Source organism: Numida meleagris, chromosome Z (assembly GCF_002078875.1).
Source record: "Numida meleagris isolate 19003 breed g44 Domestic line chromosome Z, NumMel1.0, whole genome shotgun sequence".
Taxonomy (NCBI): domain Eukaryota; kingdom Metazoa; phylum Chordata; class Aves; order Galliformes; family Numididae; genus Numida; species Numida meleagris.
In genome coordinates this window covers 47428319-47446466 of record NC_034438.1, presented here as the reverse complement: position 1 = coordinate 47446466, position 18148 = coordinate 47428319, and the positions used below count along the sequence as shown (strand labels likewise).

The 18148-nt window shown below is 37.7% G+C and overlaps 1 protein-coding gene across 6 annotated transcripts in view; it reads right to left on the bottom strand.

The window, feature by feature from the left end:
- The window catches only part of PJA2 (praja ring finger ubiquitin ligase 2), a 40637-nt gene continuing 36529 nt past the window's right edge, over positions 14041-18148 (bottom strand). For all 6 annotated transcript variants that reach the window (XM_021379746.1, XM_021379741.1, XM_021379744.1 and 3 more), the window contains one exon: positions 14041-16916. In XM_021379746.1, the coding sequence (XP_021235421.1) occupies positions 16809-16916 (108 nt within the window). In that variant the 3' untranslated portion in view covers positions 14041-16808. The remainder of the gene's footprint in view (positions 16917-18148) is intronic.

The following is an 18148-nucleotide window of genomic DNA, read 5'->3' as shown; positions in this document are numbered from 1 at the left end:
ATGCCACAGTGACCACTCAAAAAGGGGTCCTGTACTGCAGCAGCCAGCTGGCACCATGGGCTGCTTCAGGTATGGATATCACAGGGCTTAGAAAAGGTCTGGGTCTGTGCCCTCTTCAGGGTCTCAAACATACCCAAAAAACAAAGCACAAGACAGATTTGCTGCATTTCACTTATGGTAAAGCAAGCCCCTCCTTCTGAAGCCAGGGTGTTATTCTTAAGCTGAAATACAATTTTTTAACAAGTGTTAGGAAAAAAAAAGATGTGTAATGTTTCCATACATTTCCTCTTATGTTGAAGATATTCCTAGTGATCTGACCAACTGCTAAGGTGAAAATTGCCATTTAAACCATCAGAGATTAGATGAAGTCATTAGTCTAGTTTAACTACTTCCAAAGGAGCAGCCAGTACTTTCTGCCTTAAGCCATTGGTTTGGTATCCTAAGAGACACAGACATCTTTCACTGATCCAAGGTGTGTTTCTGGTGGACACTTAAGAAACCATAGGCTTAATGTTCTATGGATTATAGATTTCCTGTATTTGGTCAAACTGTGCACTGGCAGCACTATTTTTAGCACTCACTGACATGCCTTCCAGAGTCGTTTAAAACAAGATGTCATTTTAGACTTTATTACACAATAGTGGGACAAGCTACACTGAGGTTGATCTCACATGTAAGTTTTGGACACAAACACATTACGTTTGTTCTCAATATTTTGCAAGTTGTACGGTTTCAAAGTTAGGAGTGCCCAGGTGACGCTCTTCTAGGACTGCAGTTTTATTCTGTACTACAGAAGAGTGCCATTACCCAGTTGCAGAGAGGATGGAATATCATTTGCAAGCAGTGTAAAAGATAGTATTTTATCTTGTAACATTTTCAATGGCTGGTCAAGAGAACCAGGCTATCCTTTATCATTGTTTTTTATCAGTTTTTTCACTGACTATTTATCATCTGTTGTAAAAATAGAAATGAAAAATAATCTACGAAGCAGGCCAGGAGCCTTTGACTGAGAGTAACTCCAGCTAGGAAATTTAATTACAGAAGAATATAATCCAGCAAGATTCCATGTTTGACAGCCTGGATAGGACAAAATGCAGATTCTGGATAGGAGAAAAAGGAGATCTGTTTAATAGTTAAACATAATGCTCCTGTTTGTTGAGCACTTTTGTATGCTCCATCAGTTCAGATGACATTATTAAGTGTCTACAATTTAGTCACGATTTAAGTCCAAAACACACAGAGACTTGTACAGTAATACCTCCATTTCAGCTAAGCCCTGAAATGAATCAGTGCATCCATGATGGAAAAGAAGGTAATGAGTGGAGGGAGAAATGACAGTTTTTCGCTGTTTAGAAAACACCACAAAGACAAAGCCAAGGAAATCTGCAGCACTGCATAAAGAGAAAAAGGCACAGATAAAAGGCAGCAGTTGTACTTGAGAGGACAAAAACCAGAATGTTTTAATTCTGTTTCTGTCACAACTTGAAGTATGGGTTTGGGGAAATGGCTTCTCCCATGTCTCAATTCTCTGCTGTTCAAAACCAAGATAGCAGCACCTCAGAAGTGTGCTCTGCTGCTGGATTGTGCATCCCACTGGCCTTCCTGCTAGTAGCAAGCTAACAACAGATAAAAGTGCACAAGCTTTACACTGGGGCTTGCAGCTGACAAGTGGGGATGCAGTGCCTGCAGTCTTCAAGTTCCCAGCAAGAAAAATAACATCTCCCATGCAGCTCTGGACCTGATGTACACGAAGCAGTGATCTCCCCTTCTCCCTGTCCTGCACAGAAGATGCTTTTCTGTCCAATGGAGTGGTGAGAGCAGCCAGGCACCCTGGGGCCAGGCAAGTTCTTGGCAAGCACAGCGAAGCAGCAGACAAGAAACGGGCTGTGACCACACTCTGGATTCATGGTGCTGGTGATAAAGATACCACCTGCGGGCCCAGGCTTGGCTGGCCGCTTGTGGCACCATGTGGAGCAGGCACTTATTGGGAGAAAATGAACTGCAGTCGCTGCTGGGGAGTTTGATTGAAGAGGCAAACGAGCTGCTGGCCTCGGGTGTCGCTGGGAGGCCAGTGGGCTGCCTCTGCAGCTCCCTGCGGCTGCGCTCCTGACCGAGCCGTTCCCAGACCACAAGCCATGGTCAGCCTTCATGAATAGTAAACAGCATCCCAAACCTCTGGTGCTGTGCTGGGTATTTTGCTGAGTGTCTCCTTGAAAGCAAAAAAAAAAACAAAAACAAAGGCAAAATCTAGTGTCCTCTGCAAACTAAAGCTGAAAAAAAAAGAAGTAAAAATCCCCAGCCAGTGGTGACAGGAGGTTAAGAGAAAGCTTTGTTGTAGAACTGCATTACCGTATCTCTCAGCTACATACTGAAAACAATGGTAAATGATATGGGAAAGGAGGCACCTTCTAGTCCTCAGTGAAGTTTTAGACAAAATAAAAACATTTTTCCTGCTCTTTTAGGTATTCACATTAGAAATATTTTTTTATAAGTTTTGCTAGAGAAAATAATTTCATATTTAATTCAAACTGTTGGACTGTTTTAATTAAATTGGGAGTGGATTTTTTTTTCCAATAGCAATCACTTTTTGTCCTTGGAGATTAAATTAATAAGCTAAAGCCTCTGGAATTACAGCAGAGAGAGGTTTTTTTTTGTTTTGTTTTGTTTTGTTTTGTTTTGTTTTGTTTTGTTTTGTTTCATGTTATTTTTCCTAAGGTAAAATTACTGCAAGGCAGCAGCATTAAGTAGCAACTTCAGCGTTGCAAGGGGAATGAATTTACTTTCAAGCACCTTTTATGAAAACATAATGGAAAAAAAAAGGGGAAAGCCAAGGTTCCTAGATTTGTTTTGGTTATTGAAAGCAGAGCTCTCTGTAACCATTTCACTACGCAGAACTGCCTGAACTCAGCAAGTCACTTGAACTGCATGTCATCTTTAAGAAGGGAAAACACAGTGTTGTGTCATTCCACTGCATAATCCAGGTGTGCTTGGATGTGCTTACATGTGTACGTCTGTGCATGCTGAGGAGGGGTCCAATAGCGAGGATTTGTTTGCAGCTCACTGACATTTGTCGAAGTGTACATTATGGTTCTGTGTGGTATATGCTCTAACTTGCCTTATAAGGTCTTCTCTGCTAATGAGTTTCTGTTATTAAGCTGGTGAAATGTAGTTGTCTAATATCACAACAGCACAGACAGCTCTCCATCCGGCACAATGCTCCAGGGGCAGCCCTGCTCGTATTCATTATTTCTGGAGAAATACACTGTATCCACTCCAAACCAATAATGTCTACTCTCTAAACACAGAATATATTTTCTGGGAATTTATAAGTAAATCCGGTGCTAACAATTACAGCACTGTACTGCACAGTGTAAAGATATAAAGGTTAGAGGACAGTGAAAGACAAAAAAAAATATCCATGTTCCCACTCCCTCGTGTCCTACTTTTTGAAAATACTCACACAACATTCATGTCTGAGAGCTCTGAGACATGATAACGACCAAAGGGTTAATAAAATCCATTTAACTTCCCCGTGCTTTTACAAGAGATGTAATATAGATATGTGCCATCCATCTCTCCCTTTCTTTGCTTGTAGCAAAAGCAAAAGCATTTTACAAGTTTCATCATAATGATTTCTTCCTTTCCTTGATGGAGCTCATCACGGAACTGATAACAATACCTGCAGAAACTTATTTGTCCAGCACATAAAGTGCGTTACTTGGACAAAATACACCAAAAGAAAATTAAGATAAACAGACTGAAAACAATTCAGTTAGTGCGTGGCTGAATTTGGTTCAATTTTTTTCTTTACAAATATAAGACCAATCTATTCAAATTCTTATTAAGATGTCCAGCCAAACCAGAGGCAACAATAAAGCTACAGTAAATAAAAATAATATATATATATTCTGTCTTCATATGTGCTCTATTTCAACTAAATCAATATTTCATTTAATTATCAATTATGATTATTTATTCAGGAAGACACTTCCACACCTAAGCAGTAAAAATGGGCATAGGTACAATGAACAGGATGTTCCAGTCATATGCAATATAATATTAAAATGGGAAAACTGTGTATTTGTTAAAGATTTCAGCTATATTTGACACACACCGTTGTGATCCATTAGACTTAGACAAATGCTTCTCACTGGATGCAGTATTTGGAGACATATAAACTCACTGGTGCGTGGTATGCACTTGTATCTTATCGTGTTCTTCAGGTTCCACAAAGTGTTCCTTAACTGCCTCATACCAAGGGGAAATTGTGTTGCAGCTTAATGTGAGATTATTTTTTTCCTTAACCTTCTTGATATTTCCTCCTAGCAACAACCATCACAGCCTTTTGCTTTTCTCCAGGATGTTAGGAGAAGGTGAAGAGTGGAGACAAAAATCCAAGGATGCAGGAAGGAAAGGGGAAATCTGAATATGCTATTGAACTTCTGTATTGAGCAACTGGTGAAAGAAGGATGTCTTAAGGAACCAGGGCTTAACCATCCTGTAACTATGTTCATTTCTGGGCAATATTTCATTACCACTTCAAATCTCAAATTTCCTCTTCCGAGAAGAACAAGAAAAAGGAGGTTCAAGGCAAAAATAAGCCCCAAACAGAAGAAATTTCTGTTTTCAAAGCTATTTTAAGTTCATACCTCACAGTGACACAGCCTTCAGTTTGTTTTCATTCTTGCTGATATTGCATTATCTTCGTGTATAAAGCTAACTGGCACTAGCAGTACCATATTTCAAAACACTTCAGAGCTTGAGAGGGAATGGGATGGAGCTGTGTCAGGGGAGGTTCAGGGAAGTGCTGGAAAAAGGTCTTCACCAGAGCATGGTGGACATGGAACAGGCTCCCCAGGGCAGTGGGCATGGCCCCAGTGATGGAGTTCTGGGAGTGTTTGGACAGCACTCTCAGACGTAGGGTTTGAATTTTGAGTGGTGCTGTTTGGAGCCTGGAGTTTGAACTGTAGAGGAAAAATTCAAGCTTGCATTTTCCTAAGTTCAATCTCTCACGCTCCTATTTCAAGCAAATGTTAAATTCATACCTTATCAATTATTTATTATGAACTACATTATTTTCAGTCCACATATGCAAAAAGGCTTTCACTTAAAAGCACTAGTAAGGATCTCTGTGAGTCCACAACAGTAACTTACTCTATTACCCAAACTGCATATCAGGTAGCAGACATTTCCAAGTAAAATTTATTGTGCAAGAAACATCAACTGTCCATACATACTTTCATGTTTAAAATTCTATTTTTCAGATGTTGAACGATTTGAAAGAGTTATCTCAGTCTCTTCCCATTATTGATGATGCTGTGCTTTTGTAAACATTCATGATCTGTGATGATCTGTTATGAGATCTGTGGCCATTGCATGTTTTCCACATTTGGTAAATCATATAGATTAAAATACATTAAAATTGCTAGCCAGGTCACCTTCTTCAGAGGACAAAAGAATTAGGTGCGATTTGAGACACATCTAGCTGGCAGACGTGATCTTCAGATGCAGGATGATCAGTAAAAACCATGTTTGACTGACACTCAGAGAAATGATGGCCTACTATTGGTTTTGGTATGAATATATAGGAAGTAAATTATCCAGTAAATTGGGTAATCAAAAGAGTACCTGATTTTGCCCTCCATCTGCTGTAAGTTTGAGTTTCAGGATCCTACTGACAATGGAACGGAGGAGCCCTTGTGGTAAAAAGCAGAAGTGGTGGTGTCACAGGACAAACACATGTGAAACACATTTCTAAAATACAGCAATATGAAGTTATGTCAACTACATTCTAATTGTAAGTTAAGTATTTACATATACAGGTTATACACACATTCATGTAGACGTAAACTTAGGTATATATCCTAGCTACAACATTTTAAACAGGAACATATAATGGCACTGTATCCTGAGATTTTAGTACAAATAAAATAGATGCTGCCTGAAAGTGCACTGTATTCATTTCTCTCATTTAAAAAAATAAAACTTTATATGTGCTTTGCTAGGATGAAATTGAGGCTAACCAAAACACTGGAAATATTTTAAGGGCAATCATATACATAAACACACACTTATATCCACATAAAAATATATATAGAAAAGTGTATCGGGAATATTTATTTTACTGAAGTTGACACAAGTACATGTTTAAGTGAACAAGCCATCTGTTTCCACTGCTTTCTCATCATAATGGCAACATTTTACTGTTCTCTCTTATGCACATATATGCATGGATGCACACTGTGCATTACTAACAGTGAAAGCAGATGCTGTGACTCACTTGCACTTGTAAAAATGTAATTGAATTTAGTTATTCTGAAATAATATTGTTAATACAATCACGACAGAATTGCACCAGTTTGTAAATACACAAATCTCAACACTCATTCATCAACTTAATTATTTCCAAATCAACAGGTTGGAGTTTATTCCTCCTTTCAGATATTGCAATATACCACTGATTCAAACTCAACTTTTTTTTACTTTTAGAGCTATAAAAGAACACTGAGGTTTTTGACTTATAACTCACCAAAATCGCCGTTGGCTCTTTTTGAGCATCAAGCATCAGCACCTCCTTCCTGCTGCCATTCAGGAATAAGGCCAGGTGCTGCTGCTCCACATGAGACATCTCCAGCTAAAGCAGTTGGAATTCTCCCCGTTTGTAACATGGCTAGATGGGCTCCATAAAAACCTCCTTATCCCCTCTGATAAAGTCTGGTTCAGGGATTCTCAGACGCAAGGAGACTGTGGTTTGGACAGTGCAAATGAGCAGCATATTGTGATTATCTGTAGGAGCACACTGCCCCATAGTGATGCACACTAAGTTCCCGGTAGCTCCATACAGTCATAAAGGCCACCTTTGAGAATCTTTGAGCACAAATCATCTGCTTTCAGTTGATACCAGAGAAAAGAGGTTTGCTAGGGGAATAAGACAGAGTCCCAGCTGTGTGACTAAAACCAGGCTTAAAGTTGTATGACTTCTGAAATCAAATATTTAACAAGACAAAATGAAATAATGAATGTGTAAAGCACACCATTGGACAGTGCTGGAAACTTCTGTCCCAGAGAACAAGATGCCTCTGCAAATCTACCTGTCAAACTTCATGAAGCCTCTGCCTCTTCCTTCTCATCCTTCCTGGAACCTCTCCCCAGAGACGTCTCTACTGCATTGCAATCCCATAATGATGACACAGCTGGCAGGTAAAGACTGACCATTTTTATGCAAGATGTTTCTTTTTTTATGGGCATTTCCATCTCCCATAGCCCATCCACCCCTGCTGCACTAACTTTGCCTAACATTTTCTGTAATCCCATGTCAGTTTATACAAGCTTATACAAGTATTAGATCTTCATCAAAACTTAGTCTGTTTGAAATAGGAGATGAAATATGGTGTTTTTTTTCCTCCTGAAAGTACTTCTCACAGAGTTCTCTAATGCTTTACCAGCTATTTCAGAATTTAACCAGGTCAAAATTATAAAATTTACAGTCTAGATTTTTATGAGTAACTGAAGAAAACAGACAAAAAATTTAATAGCAAATAAATGCTTTTAGAATTCTGCACTGACTACTGCTACTTAAAAAAAAATGCATTTTATATGATTTTAATTCACTGATTTTGAGGGAATATTGCCCTAAACGGAGCCACAAAACTGGTAGTGGCATTGTTATTTTAATTGCTGGAAAATAAATTACCAAGCTTTTTCATTCCCTCCTGTAGTCTTCATACTTAGTTACTGAAAGACAGCTTTTAATCTCCTCCTGCTTCTCCATGCTGAGCTATAAATCACTACCAGTTACGTTAGATGGATTCTCAGGAAAAAAAAAGTTCATAATGATTCTGATCATGGTTCAAAAAATATAATACGCCCATGATGAATTTATACAAAGGCTGGAAGGCTAACACTTGAGCACCTAACACCAGATTTCCTTCATTAATTTTCTAAGTAGCACAGAAAAGGATGTAAATACTTGCCCACATATGAACATATTTGCAATGAGTACATATTTTAAGATTTCAAACTTAAATTTCACAGCATCTTTCAGCAAGTTCTGCCATTCTATGTCATTTTCTGACATTTTGCAAAATCAGTCATTACTGCATGTAACAGTTTTTCATATATGCAGAAGAGAAGAGACTTAGTGATTTAGGGAAGCAGACAAAGGCTCAGCAGATTTCCTGCTCTCTCAGTGCACCACATCAAAATAAAAAAAGAAAGCAGTTTTACTGTTAATGAGGATTTGTGTCTGGTAAAAGCAATGGCCTTTTTAATTCCACAGTTGCAAATGTGTTTGAATTTTATGTATTGAAAGAGCAGCAAGGATTTCAAAGTATTAGTTCTTCATCAAAACTTAGTCTGTTTGATATAGAAAGATTAAATTGTTTTTCTTAATGAAGAATGATAGCTCAAAGTTGTATGAGATCACTTCTAGATTTATATATATATATGTGTATATAGGCAACATATGCATATATATTTAATAGGCTGCCCAGGGAGGTGGTTGAATCACTGAGGTTCCTTCCAGCCCCCACAGTTCTGTGATTCTGTGATTCTGTCCCTGGAGGCGTGGAAGAGCTGTGTGGATGTGGTACGGAGGGACACAGTTAGTGGGCGTGGTGGGACAGGGCTGACAGTTGGGCTAGATGGACTTAGAAGTCTTTTCCAATCTGAATGATTCTGTGATTCTATATGAAAATACTTAAAAGGGCTTTTTTGGTTGGTTTGCTTTTTTGTTAACCCAACATCAGCTCACAATGTTTCAAAAAGTTTCATGTATTATCACTTGAATAATGCAAATCCTGAAGGTATTTCTAACTCTTCTGAAATTTAATATGAACTAGAAATTTCATCACATATTGTACATAATTGTAATTTCAGTTTTAAAGGCAGGATATGATGGAAAACAAACAAACAAACAAAAACCCCCCACAGCTTTATTCAGATAGATTACCTAAATTTAGACCCTTGGTTTTATATCTTAGTATGCAGATGATTATCTAGTGAGCACTGAAATTATGCAGCAAAAACTATGGAAAGCTGGAAATGATCAGCACTGACATGCTTCTCTTTTTTTCCTAGAGGAAAAAATGTCCAAAATCTTTCTAACAAGCTGCATTGCAGTATGTTCCCTGATTGCACCTGTTCTTCTGATCCTCTAGAGGAGATGGGGCAAGCTAGTGCTCTCTAGTGTGCTACAAACTGTGTTGTAACAAGGCAAACAGAATGTTAATTCAAGATAGCAGATTGTATGAACCTGACAATAACCTCAAAATGCAGAAGGTGGATGGGTGGGAATATAGAAGTCTGCCCTGGATGTGCAATGTCATGCATAAGAAAGGACAGAAAGGAATAGTTGCTAAAAATACTAGCATGCCAACTATAAACTCAGAAATATAGAGAGAGAATTTATAATTATTTGGAAATAGAAACTACTAGTTGAATATTTGTTAATTCTGAAAATGAAACATCCGGATGTTTTCTTTTGTAATTTGTGCTTTAATTATGCATACACAAAAATACCTTCATTCCATAATGCACAGAAGGAGAAAATATCATCTTCAGACACTTTGCAACAAACACGCATTGAGTATACTAGTAATAGATCATTTACAAGTAGTCTTCATCAAGTCATTTTCAGTAATACAACAGTAATTACTTTTTTAACATCTTCATCAATGACATCAACAGTGGGATTGAGTGCACCTTCAGCAAGTTTGCAGATGATACCAAGTTGAGCAGTGCGGTCAGTACACCTGAGGGATGAGATTCAATCCAAAGAGACCTAGACTGGCTCAAGCAGTGGTCCCAGGAGAACCTAATGAAGTTCAACAATGCCAAGTGCAAGGTCTTGCACCTGGGTTGTGTCAATCTCCACACTCAGTACAAGCTGGGGGGTGTAAGGGTAGAGCACAGCCATGCTGAAAAGGACATGGGTGTACTGGTGGATGGCAAGTTGAACATTAGCCACGATGAGTCCTCACAGCCCAGAAAGCCAACTGTATCCGGGGCTGCATCAAAAGAAGCGTGGCCAGCAGAGCAAGGGAGGTGATCCTGCCCATCTACTCTGCACTGGTGAGACCTCAGCTGCAGTACTGCATCCAGATATAGAGTCCTCAGTGCAGGAGGGATATAGAGCTGTTGGAGCATGTGCAGAGGAGGGCCACAAAAATGATCCAAGGGATGGAGCACCTCTCCTAGGAGGACAAGCTGAGAGAGTTGGGGCTGTTCAGCCTGGAGAAGAGAAGGCTGTGGGAAGACCTGATAGAGGCTTTTCAGTATGTAAAGGGGTGTTATCGGAAAGACTCTTCAGCATGATCTGTTGCGGCAGGACAAAGGGAAATGGTTTCAAACTAAAAGAGGGGAGATTTAGGCTGGATAAAAGGAAGAAGTTTTTTTTACAATAAGGGTCGTGAGGCACTGGTTGTACAACAGGTTGTACAGAGAGGTGGTGGGTATCCCATCCTTGGTGATACACAAGGTCAGCCTGGAAGGGGCTCTGAGTGACTTGACTGAGATGTGGATGTCCCTGTTCATTGCAGGGGAGTTAGACCAGATGACCTTAAAGGGTCCCATCCAACTGCAAGGAATCAGTGTTTCCATGATACTAAACGATGTTTCATTCTTCTGATTAGACTTGCTAAATAATTCAAAGTAGTAGAATATACACTAAAACAGCCTGAAAGAGCTGTCATACTTCAAGACCAGTCTGAAAGTGATGTGTGCTCTAAGAACATGGTAGCTTGCATCATCCCACAGGGCACATAACCACCCCTCTCTGTGTCACCGTCACCAAATACATGCAAAGTATACCTCCTCACATTTAAGATTCAGATGCAGAGCATTCTGAATGCATTGAACTGATTGGGCTGCAGCTTTCCTGAAGAGCTGGGAAAGAGCTGTGGTCTTGAGAACAATGGCTGGCAACCTTGCACACTTAGTGCAAAAAGTAGGGCTATGTAGCATGCTCCTCTTTTGGCTTCTCTCCCTCTCATTCACATCTGGATTTGGTCTTGGCTGAATGAAAATTTAAAAGTGGTGAACAAAGGTTAAAAAAAAAAAAAAACAAATTTTAAACTGGTTAAAAAAATCTCCAAGCAAGGTTCTTAGAGTCTCACTGGGAGAAACAGAACTGCAGAAGGACTGTGGATATCATGGACTGCTGAAGATTGCCCATTCTTTTGCATCAATTTTCTTTTTAAAAGACTCTGTTAATTCTTGTCGCAAATGCTCATTGTTCAGTAACAACCTCCTTAGTTTGTACTATTTTTGTGTGTGATTTTACATTTGTGTTTCAGTTGTTCATTTCATTATCTTTCATACTGACATGAAAAAGGTCTGACAGACTCTCAAGGACCAACACAGCTTTAATATAATTTTAAAAGCTTCTTAATTTTAAAAGGAAAAAATATTCTCCTTTCCTATATGGCTTGTCATTCAAGCATGTAATGCAACAAAAAAGGCAGGTATATACACAGAACTGGCTCTAAACAAGTACCAGGGCATTTCACTACTACAGTCTAAGAGGAGCCTATTTACAGTTCTGCTAACAAGAACAACATCCTTGACTAGAGATTCAGGAATTATGCCTTACAGAAGGATTCATCTACTAGCAAAGAGGCTGCAGCATTCAAACAGTATGTTTAAATCTGAGTCAGTATTTCTGCAGCTAACATCATTTCACCGTAACATTAAAGAAGCATTAGAAAGCCATTTTGTGCTTTTCTGTTTTCAGTAAGAAAATTTCGTATACATTGCATATACAGTGAGGCTTTTCTATGCTGACAGAGATGATCTTGCACATTAGCAGGTCACAGTACTCAATATACAATAAAGCAGTACTTCATCTCACAATTTTTAATCCAGAAGGATTTCCCGCTATATCACAAAGCTATAAAACAACCCCCAGATCCCAGATATTATTAATTAATACCAGCATGGTTGGAACACTAAAATAGCTTTGCTTCTTTTCAATTGGAAGATCAGACATAGAATTCTCAGCCTTACTTTGAGAATATAATCCTTCCCACTCTGTCAATGTAAATGACTTCTTTGAAATTGTTTCTGTGTCTTTGGACTGGCAACCTGACGACAGATCTGTTTCATAGCCAAGAAAAGAGCTTGTTTTTGCTTTGGTTTAAACATTGCTAAAAGAAACACTGGACTATAATCCCACTTACACTATCATTCTGTTTTATTACCTAGTAAGTATTTAATTTTGATAACGTTTTTCTATGCCTTGAGAGCACAGAGTAACTCTGGTATAAATGAAAATCACGTTCTTCACATTTTGGCCCTAAGACATCATTAAACCCTCATACTTATTCATTAATAATCATCATTAGTTGTTTTGTCTGTCATTACTTATGATATATGCCTCAGAGGAGGGTAATTGTTTATCTACTGAGAGGCTTAACTCTGAGAAAAAACACAATTATGTGGAATATTAGGAGAACGAAGATCTGTAAGTATAGATTTGGCTTATTAGTCTATGAAGAATAAATACTTATTCTCCTCATAGTAAGATCCTTTCTCTTGCCAAAGCAACAATGGGTATGAGCTGTCTGCACACACCATATTGATTGAAGGACTGTGCATGGACAACGTATTATCCTCTTTTTTTTCCATTCTGAATATCCTAAGGCACACAAAAGCAGGAAGAGCATGTAAAAGCTTGGTCTCGAAAAACACCCTGATAAAGTAAAACTCGATTGGCTGACATGTTTTATTTCTCTCCCAGCAATATGTGCAGCAACAAGAACTAAATTAATAATATCAGTTCAGATGTGGTCATAGCAATACTCCATCCCATGGAAAGACTGCCTTATTAGAACAAGCAGGTGAAACAGAATCCTATGGCTGTGCACGCTTGTTTTTCGAAAGAATATATGTAACACTGATGCCACTGCTTTAAAATGTGTCATTTACAGCACAGTCTTAAATTCATTCACTAAAACTCAATGGACCTTTTTAGGATCAATGTTCTTTCAATTTCAAAGCAAAAGATCTAGAAGTCTTAAGTAGGAGTATATACTGAAATTACATCTGTACTAATATATTATTTTCTCAGCAAAATATCCTCCTCTCCCGCCACCAAAAATATTCTGACAGATGATTAATCTCATACCCAGAGAAAATATTTGGTCCTTAATTGTTTTGTTATGGTGTAGGTGAGGAAATGGATGTGCTGAAGAGCTCATACAGAGCCTTTCCTTTGAAACAACTGTACTAAAGATACTTCAGTGATGATAGCTGTGTGTTATTAGGTTACAATATTAATAAATCTTCTCAATCTTTAACAATGAAACCTATAAACAATAATTCCACATACAAGATGTCAAACTGTTTCCAGTGAATTAATTTCAATATGAATTAAATATAATATTTAATATTTGAATTTCCTTTTTACTTGAATGGTGACATACATATTTCCACAAACTACTGAGTCTCTTAAGAAGCAAGAAAACCATTATTGCTACATGACATTGAAAGCTGGGAATCAAATTTCTCCCAAACCTGGTTTCACAATCACCCATCTGCAGACAAATGCAGACAAAAAGAGGCCCCCAGATCTGTTGATGTCTCCTTGTCCTCATTCAAGAGGTTAAAAATCCAGAACAGCATTTATCACCTACCAGACAGTTCCGGACCAGAAAATACATAAGCATTCACTGGAGATAGAAACTGCTTATGCGGCTTGTAAGCTATTGCTTTTGGAGAGACGGTAAAGGTATCGTACAGCTCTTTTCAACAAAAAGCCGGTGGGACGGTGGTAGAAAAGGAGCCAGGCATCTCCAGAGCCATGCATGTTAGTTGACAGCTTCCCAGGTAACCTGAACTGAGATCAGAAGGCATGCACAAGACAGCTTTTAGGGAGGTTCTTTTCTTGTTGTGTTAAGCTGCTTATTATAAGCATTTAAGAAAAATATGTTGCTATGTGTCTCACAGCTGAAACAGATAATTCACCTTTTCAAGATCTGCCAGAAGTAGAATAGAATAAATAAGAAGTTTTTTTTTAAAAAAAAAAATCCAAAATACCTCACATTTTAACTTCACAACAAAAATGTTTTATTACATATTAAAAAGCATTCATTTTACATTATGTAGTTTACCAGAAACACATTTTTCACAATGACTTCTACATTACTTAAGCATTACTCAGAGTAAGTAATTCGTCTATCCCCTTTTATGATCTCCTTTAGATTTTTTACACATCCAGTTTACTAGTACACGAAGAGATGATACAAACCCTCAGTTGTAGCAGGCTTATTTTTCCACATTTTCCTCTTCCTTTTTGTTGAATACTTGTTTTTAGCCAATGCGGGAAAAAGATTTTCTTGTTGTAGTTAGAAGTTTTTACTAGAGAATGCCCAGAATATTCCCCTTGAGCAAATTTTTGTTCTTTAATTTTTGTTGCTCTAGGAAAACATTACATTTTGCAAGGTGTTTTCAAGGACCAGGCCTACTTGAACTGATTTTATCACTGAATCTGCACAGCAATCTGATGCAATTTTATGTACCAAAAAAACTAGATCACAACTAGGATTTGAGCATGATCCAAATAATCTTATCATTTGATTCTTCTGAGGTGTTGCTGAACAATTCTGGTACTCTTCTGAGTATGACCTGGAGTATACTTTTGCAGACACCTTGTTCAAGGTCTTTCATTTGCTATTTCCTCAGCTGAGGCACCAAGAAAGATCTATGGATAACCCACCAACATTCAAGGTAAAGGGGAAAAAGAAAGAAAGCTTTAGCACTCTTCTTAGACAGCTGTTCATTAGTTGTTTAGAAATAGTAAGCAGAACTGAGGCCAGTAACATATAAGGAAGAAAAAAGCCCAACAGCTGCTTCTGTCTTAGCTCTTGACACTGCTTGTTAAGTATGGAATCAAAAGCTACAAGCAAGAGTGCTTCCAAATCTTGCCCCAGAATCTAAAGTAATCCTCTTTATAAAACACTGTTCTTAAGGGATTAAATGAGGGACATCATACTGTGCAGTTCTAGATAGAAACATAAGACAGGCTATCGTAGCATTTGCCATGACAGGAGCAATCAATGGGCACTCTCCCCAGCACTGATTTATAATTGATATTTGGAAAATTATAGTGCTTCTTGGATTACCACGAATTGTCCTAGTGAGTATACCTGTAGTGTACGTTCCACGTCACATTTTTCAAAATCCTGCTGATGTCAGCTTTGATGAACTTTACTGCAGAAAAATAAGCTTGTAAGGAGCTGTGCTAACCACACTTTCACCACTTTTCACCAACACCCTATTGTTTTTACTTCCCTGTACCCCATGTTTAGTACTGCATAATCTAAAACCTCAGGAATAGATCTATGGCAACAGCCAGCAATTCCTTGTTCTGCCCCTGTCCACAAAGTACATGGTAAAGTAACTTACACTATTTGGTATGTCCCTCAAAAACAAGCATTACTATCTTATACTGCTATTCAAAGAATATATTAATATTTGTAAAGAACGACACTATTATGGCAGCAACAACCATAACCAAGTAGCTGAGTGCTACTATAATCTTATTTTTTCAATAATCACTCTTCCTTTCCATGACCTTAACTAGTAATTACTGGAAGAAAGTAATTTTAAGAGCGCTTGGATTTGGTTCCTTGCATATTATCCCCATGGTCCAACAGTGCAGGACTGCACAACCATTAGTACAGATACGCACATGCAAATCTTAACTTTCTGTGCTCTAACACTAACTTCAGTACACAAAAAAACTTTAATGGACATGGAGTATTAATTAGAGAAATACATTATAGAAATTACAGTCTTTTCTCCTTTAAAATACTATGTGTAGCATAATCCACTGCAACAAGTGCAAACACCAGAAACATTCATTCTTAAATTTCTGAAATAACAGTAGTTATCCTAACACCCATGTATTCAAATGTATTTTTCAACTAAGTGCACAAGGTTGTTACTACCTTGTTCAGACTTCAAGACTCCAAGAGACAAAAATATTTTAATTATATTTGCGTTAGGAAAGCAATTCCACCCCAACATATATATAAAAATAAATATATCTAGAAGAGAGAGAATGAACATGCAAGGAGAAGAAAGTAAAGGAGGTCTATTTAGTAGGATGGTATTTAAACAGAACTCAAAAGAACCAGCTGCCCAGATGTTACTGAACAGAAACTCGGAAATATCAAATGTTGAAGTTCCAAAGTTCATACACTCATTCAGGACTTAGACTTAAAATTGGTAACAGTATTTGTAAAAAAAAGCCCAGACAACAGCAATTTAACAGCATTTCTGATACCAGGAAAAAATTTAATATGGAATAAAACTGAGATATTGTTCCGTTGCATTTCCAGTGAAAGCAAATTGTACTGCTGTCATCACAAAATGTCCTTATATCTGATGTAAATGAAAGATAAATTACAGTTACTCATTGGCAAATAGTTCAGTTATGTAAGACAGACTGTAAGCATAACTTCAGTAAGCTGCAACTGCACTGCAGTTGTAGGAATGCAAACACAAAGTGCCATATTATCTTTTTAGACAAATTTATCATAATACAAGCTTTAGACATTATAGTTACCAGCAATATTACTCTGAAAACTGAAAAAAGGGTGCACATTTGTAAATTTTCAAATTGAAAGCTAGAAACTATTGTAAACCTAAACAGTTGAAAAATTGTTCCATCTTCTTTTGAAACTGAAATATATAGTATACAAAGTATTTTATGTATAACTTTATCACATTGAAATTAAACACAATTAACATTTATTTTGGCAATAGAATGTTTATTTCAGACCCTGCTTGGGAGCTCCTGTAACATTCTAAACAGAAGATGAGGAATCATCATCAGGTAGAAAGGAAGCAGTGGCAGCAGCTGCTTCAGGAAGCATGGGAGCAAGCACATGGCGACAAACAGGACAGGTTCCTGACTATAGGAAAAGAGAAAAAAGAACAGGTCATTTGCACAGTTTGAATCCAATTCTACTGAAGAGCTGAAGTTTTCAATTTACAACATATTTCATGTCGTGATGACAAACAGCACTGTCTCAAAGTCAAATCAGACTGGACTGCTGACTGAAGCTAAGAGACAGGATATCACCTCTGATGAAACCAGGTATATACAGCAGGAACCCTGCAAGGTGGACTTCTTCAAAGAGAAGTGGGAACTTTATCTAGTTTATATTTAACACTTCAATTTTCCCTAAAGCCCAAATCCAACAGGAAATGTTTCATTATAGTTCTCAGCAGCAGCAGTTTACTACTGACAGTAGAAAAAGGTAAGACAAAATACAAAGATTTTAACACCAAAACTAACAGGATTAGGATACAAAAATAATATAAAACCACCAAGATCTCATTCTGGGGGTGATCTTATCTCCCTGGTCTGAATCAACTAATCATCCTCTTACAGCACTTGAGGAAGGGATGCATTACACCATAGGCTCTGCACTACTTCTAAAAACTACTTGAGAATCATCAAGTCCAAGTTCACATTGTTCATAAAGCAGAGTGCAAATGCATTTACAGAAATACTAGTTAATCAATTAGAGTTCTTTTAGTCTCGCCTCAGTATGAGCCAGGATTGGATCCATGGAAGGAAAAGGTAACTATGGATGATGAAAAAGAAATCTAATACAACATTTATCAAGGGAAGGTGATGTAGATTAATCTACATGCATTCTTGCAGATGTTTATTTCTTCTGTGAACCTTAGTTGTCACCACAAATGGGCCTGAAACATTCCAGCAAGACAGATCAGATACTTGGCTGTTCTCAGAGAAAACCAAAGCGTTACCTTCACTTCAGGTGAGGGTGCAGTAAACTTATCTTATCCAGCTAGAGTGTAACTTACTTGTTTTTTTTCATTCTTACCCAAAACAAATCATGTTTTTCCACACAAAAATCCTTTCCCATTCAAGAATGGCATCACTACACTCTAACCTAAAACTACTACAAATTCTTACACAAATAAACATTCATTGATTCAGTTTATTTATTTATTTTATGTATATTTACATACGCATACCTAACAATAAAGACTAAGTCACTGCCCTTCAGGTGATTATGGATATAAACTACTCTCACTTGCACTAAAATTTGTTTCTACAATGCATAAAAATAACAGCCGGTTATTTCATGTAACATCATCCCATGTTTTCAAA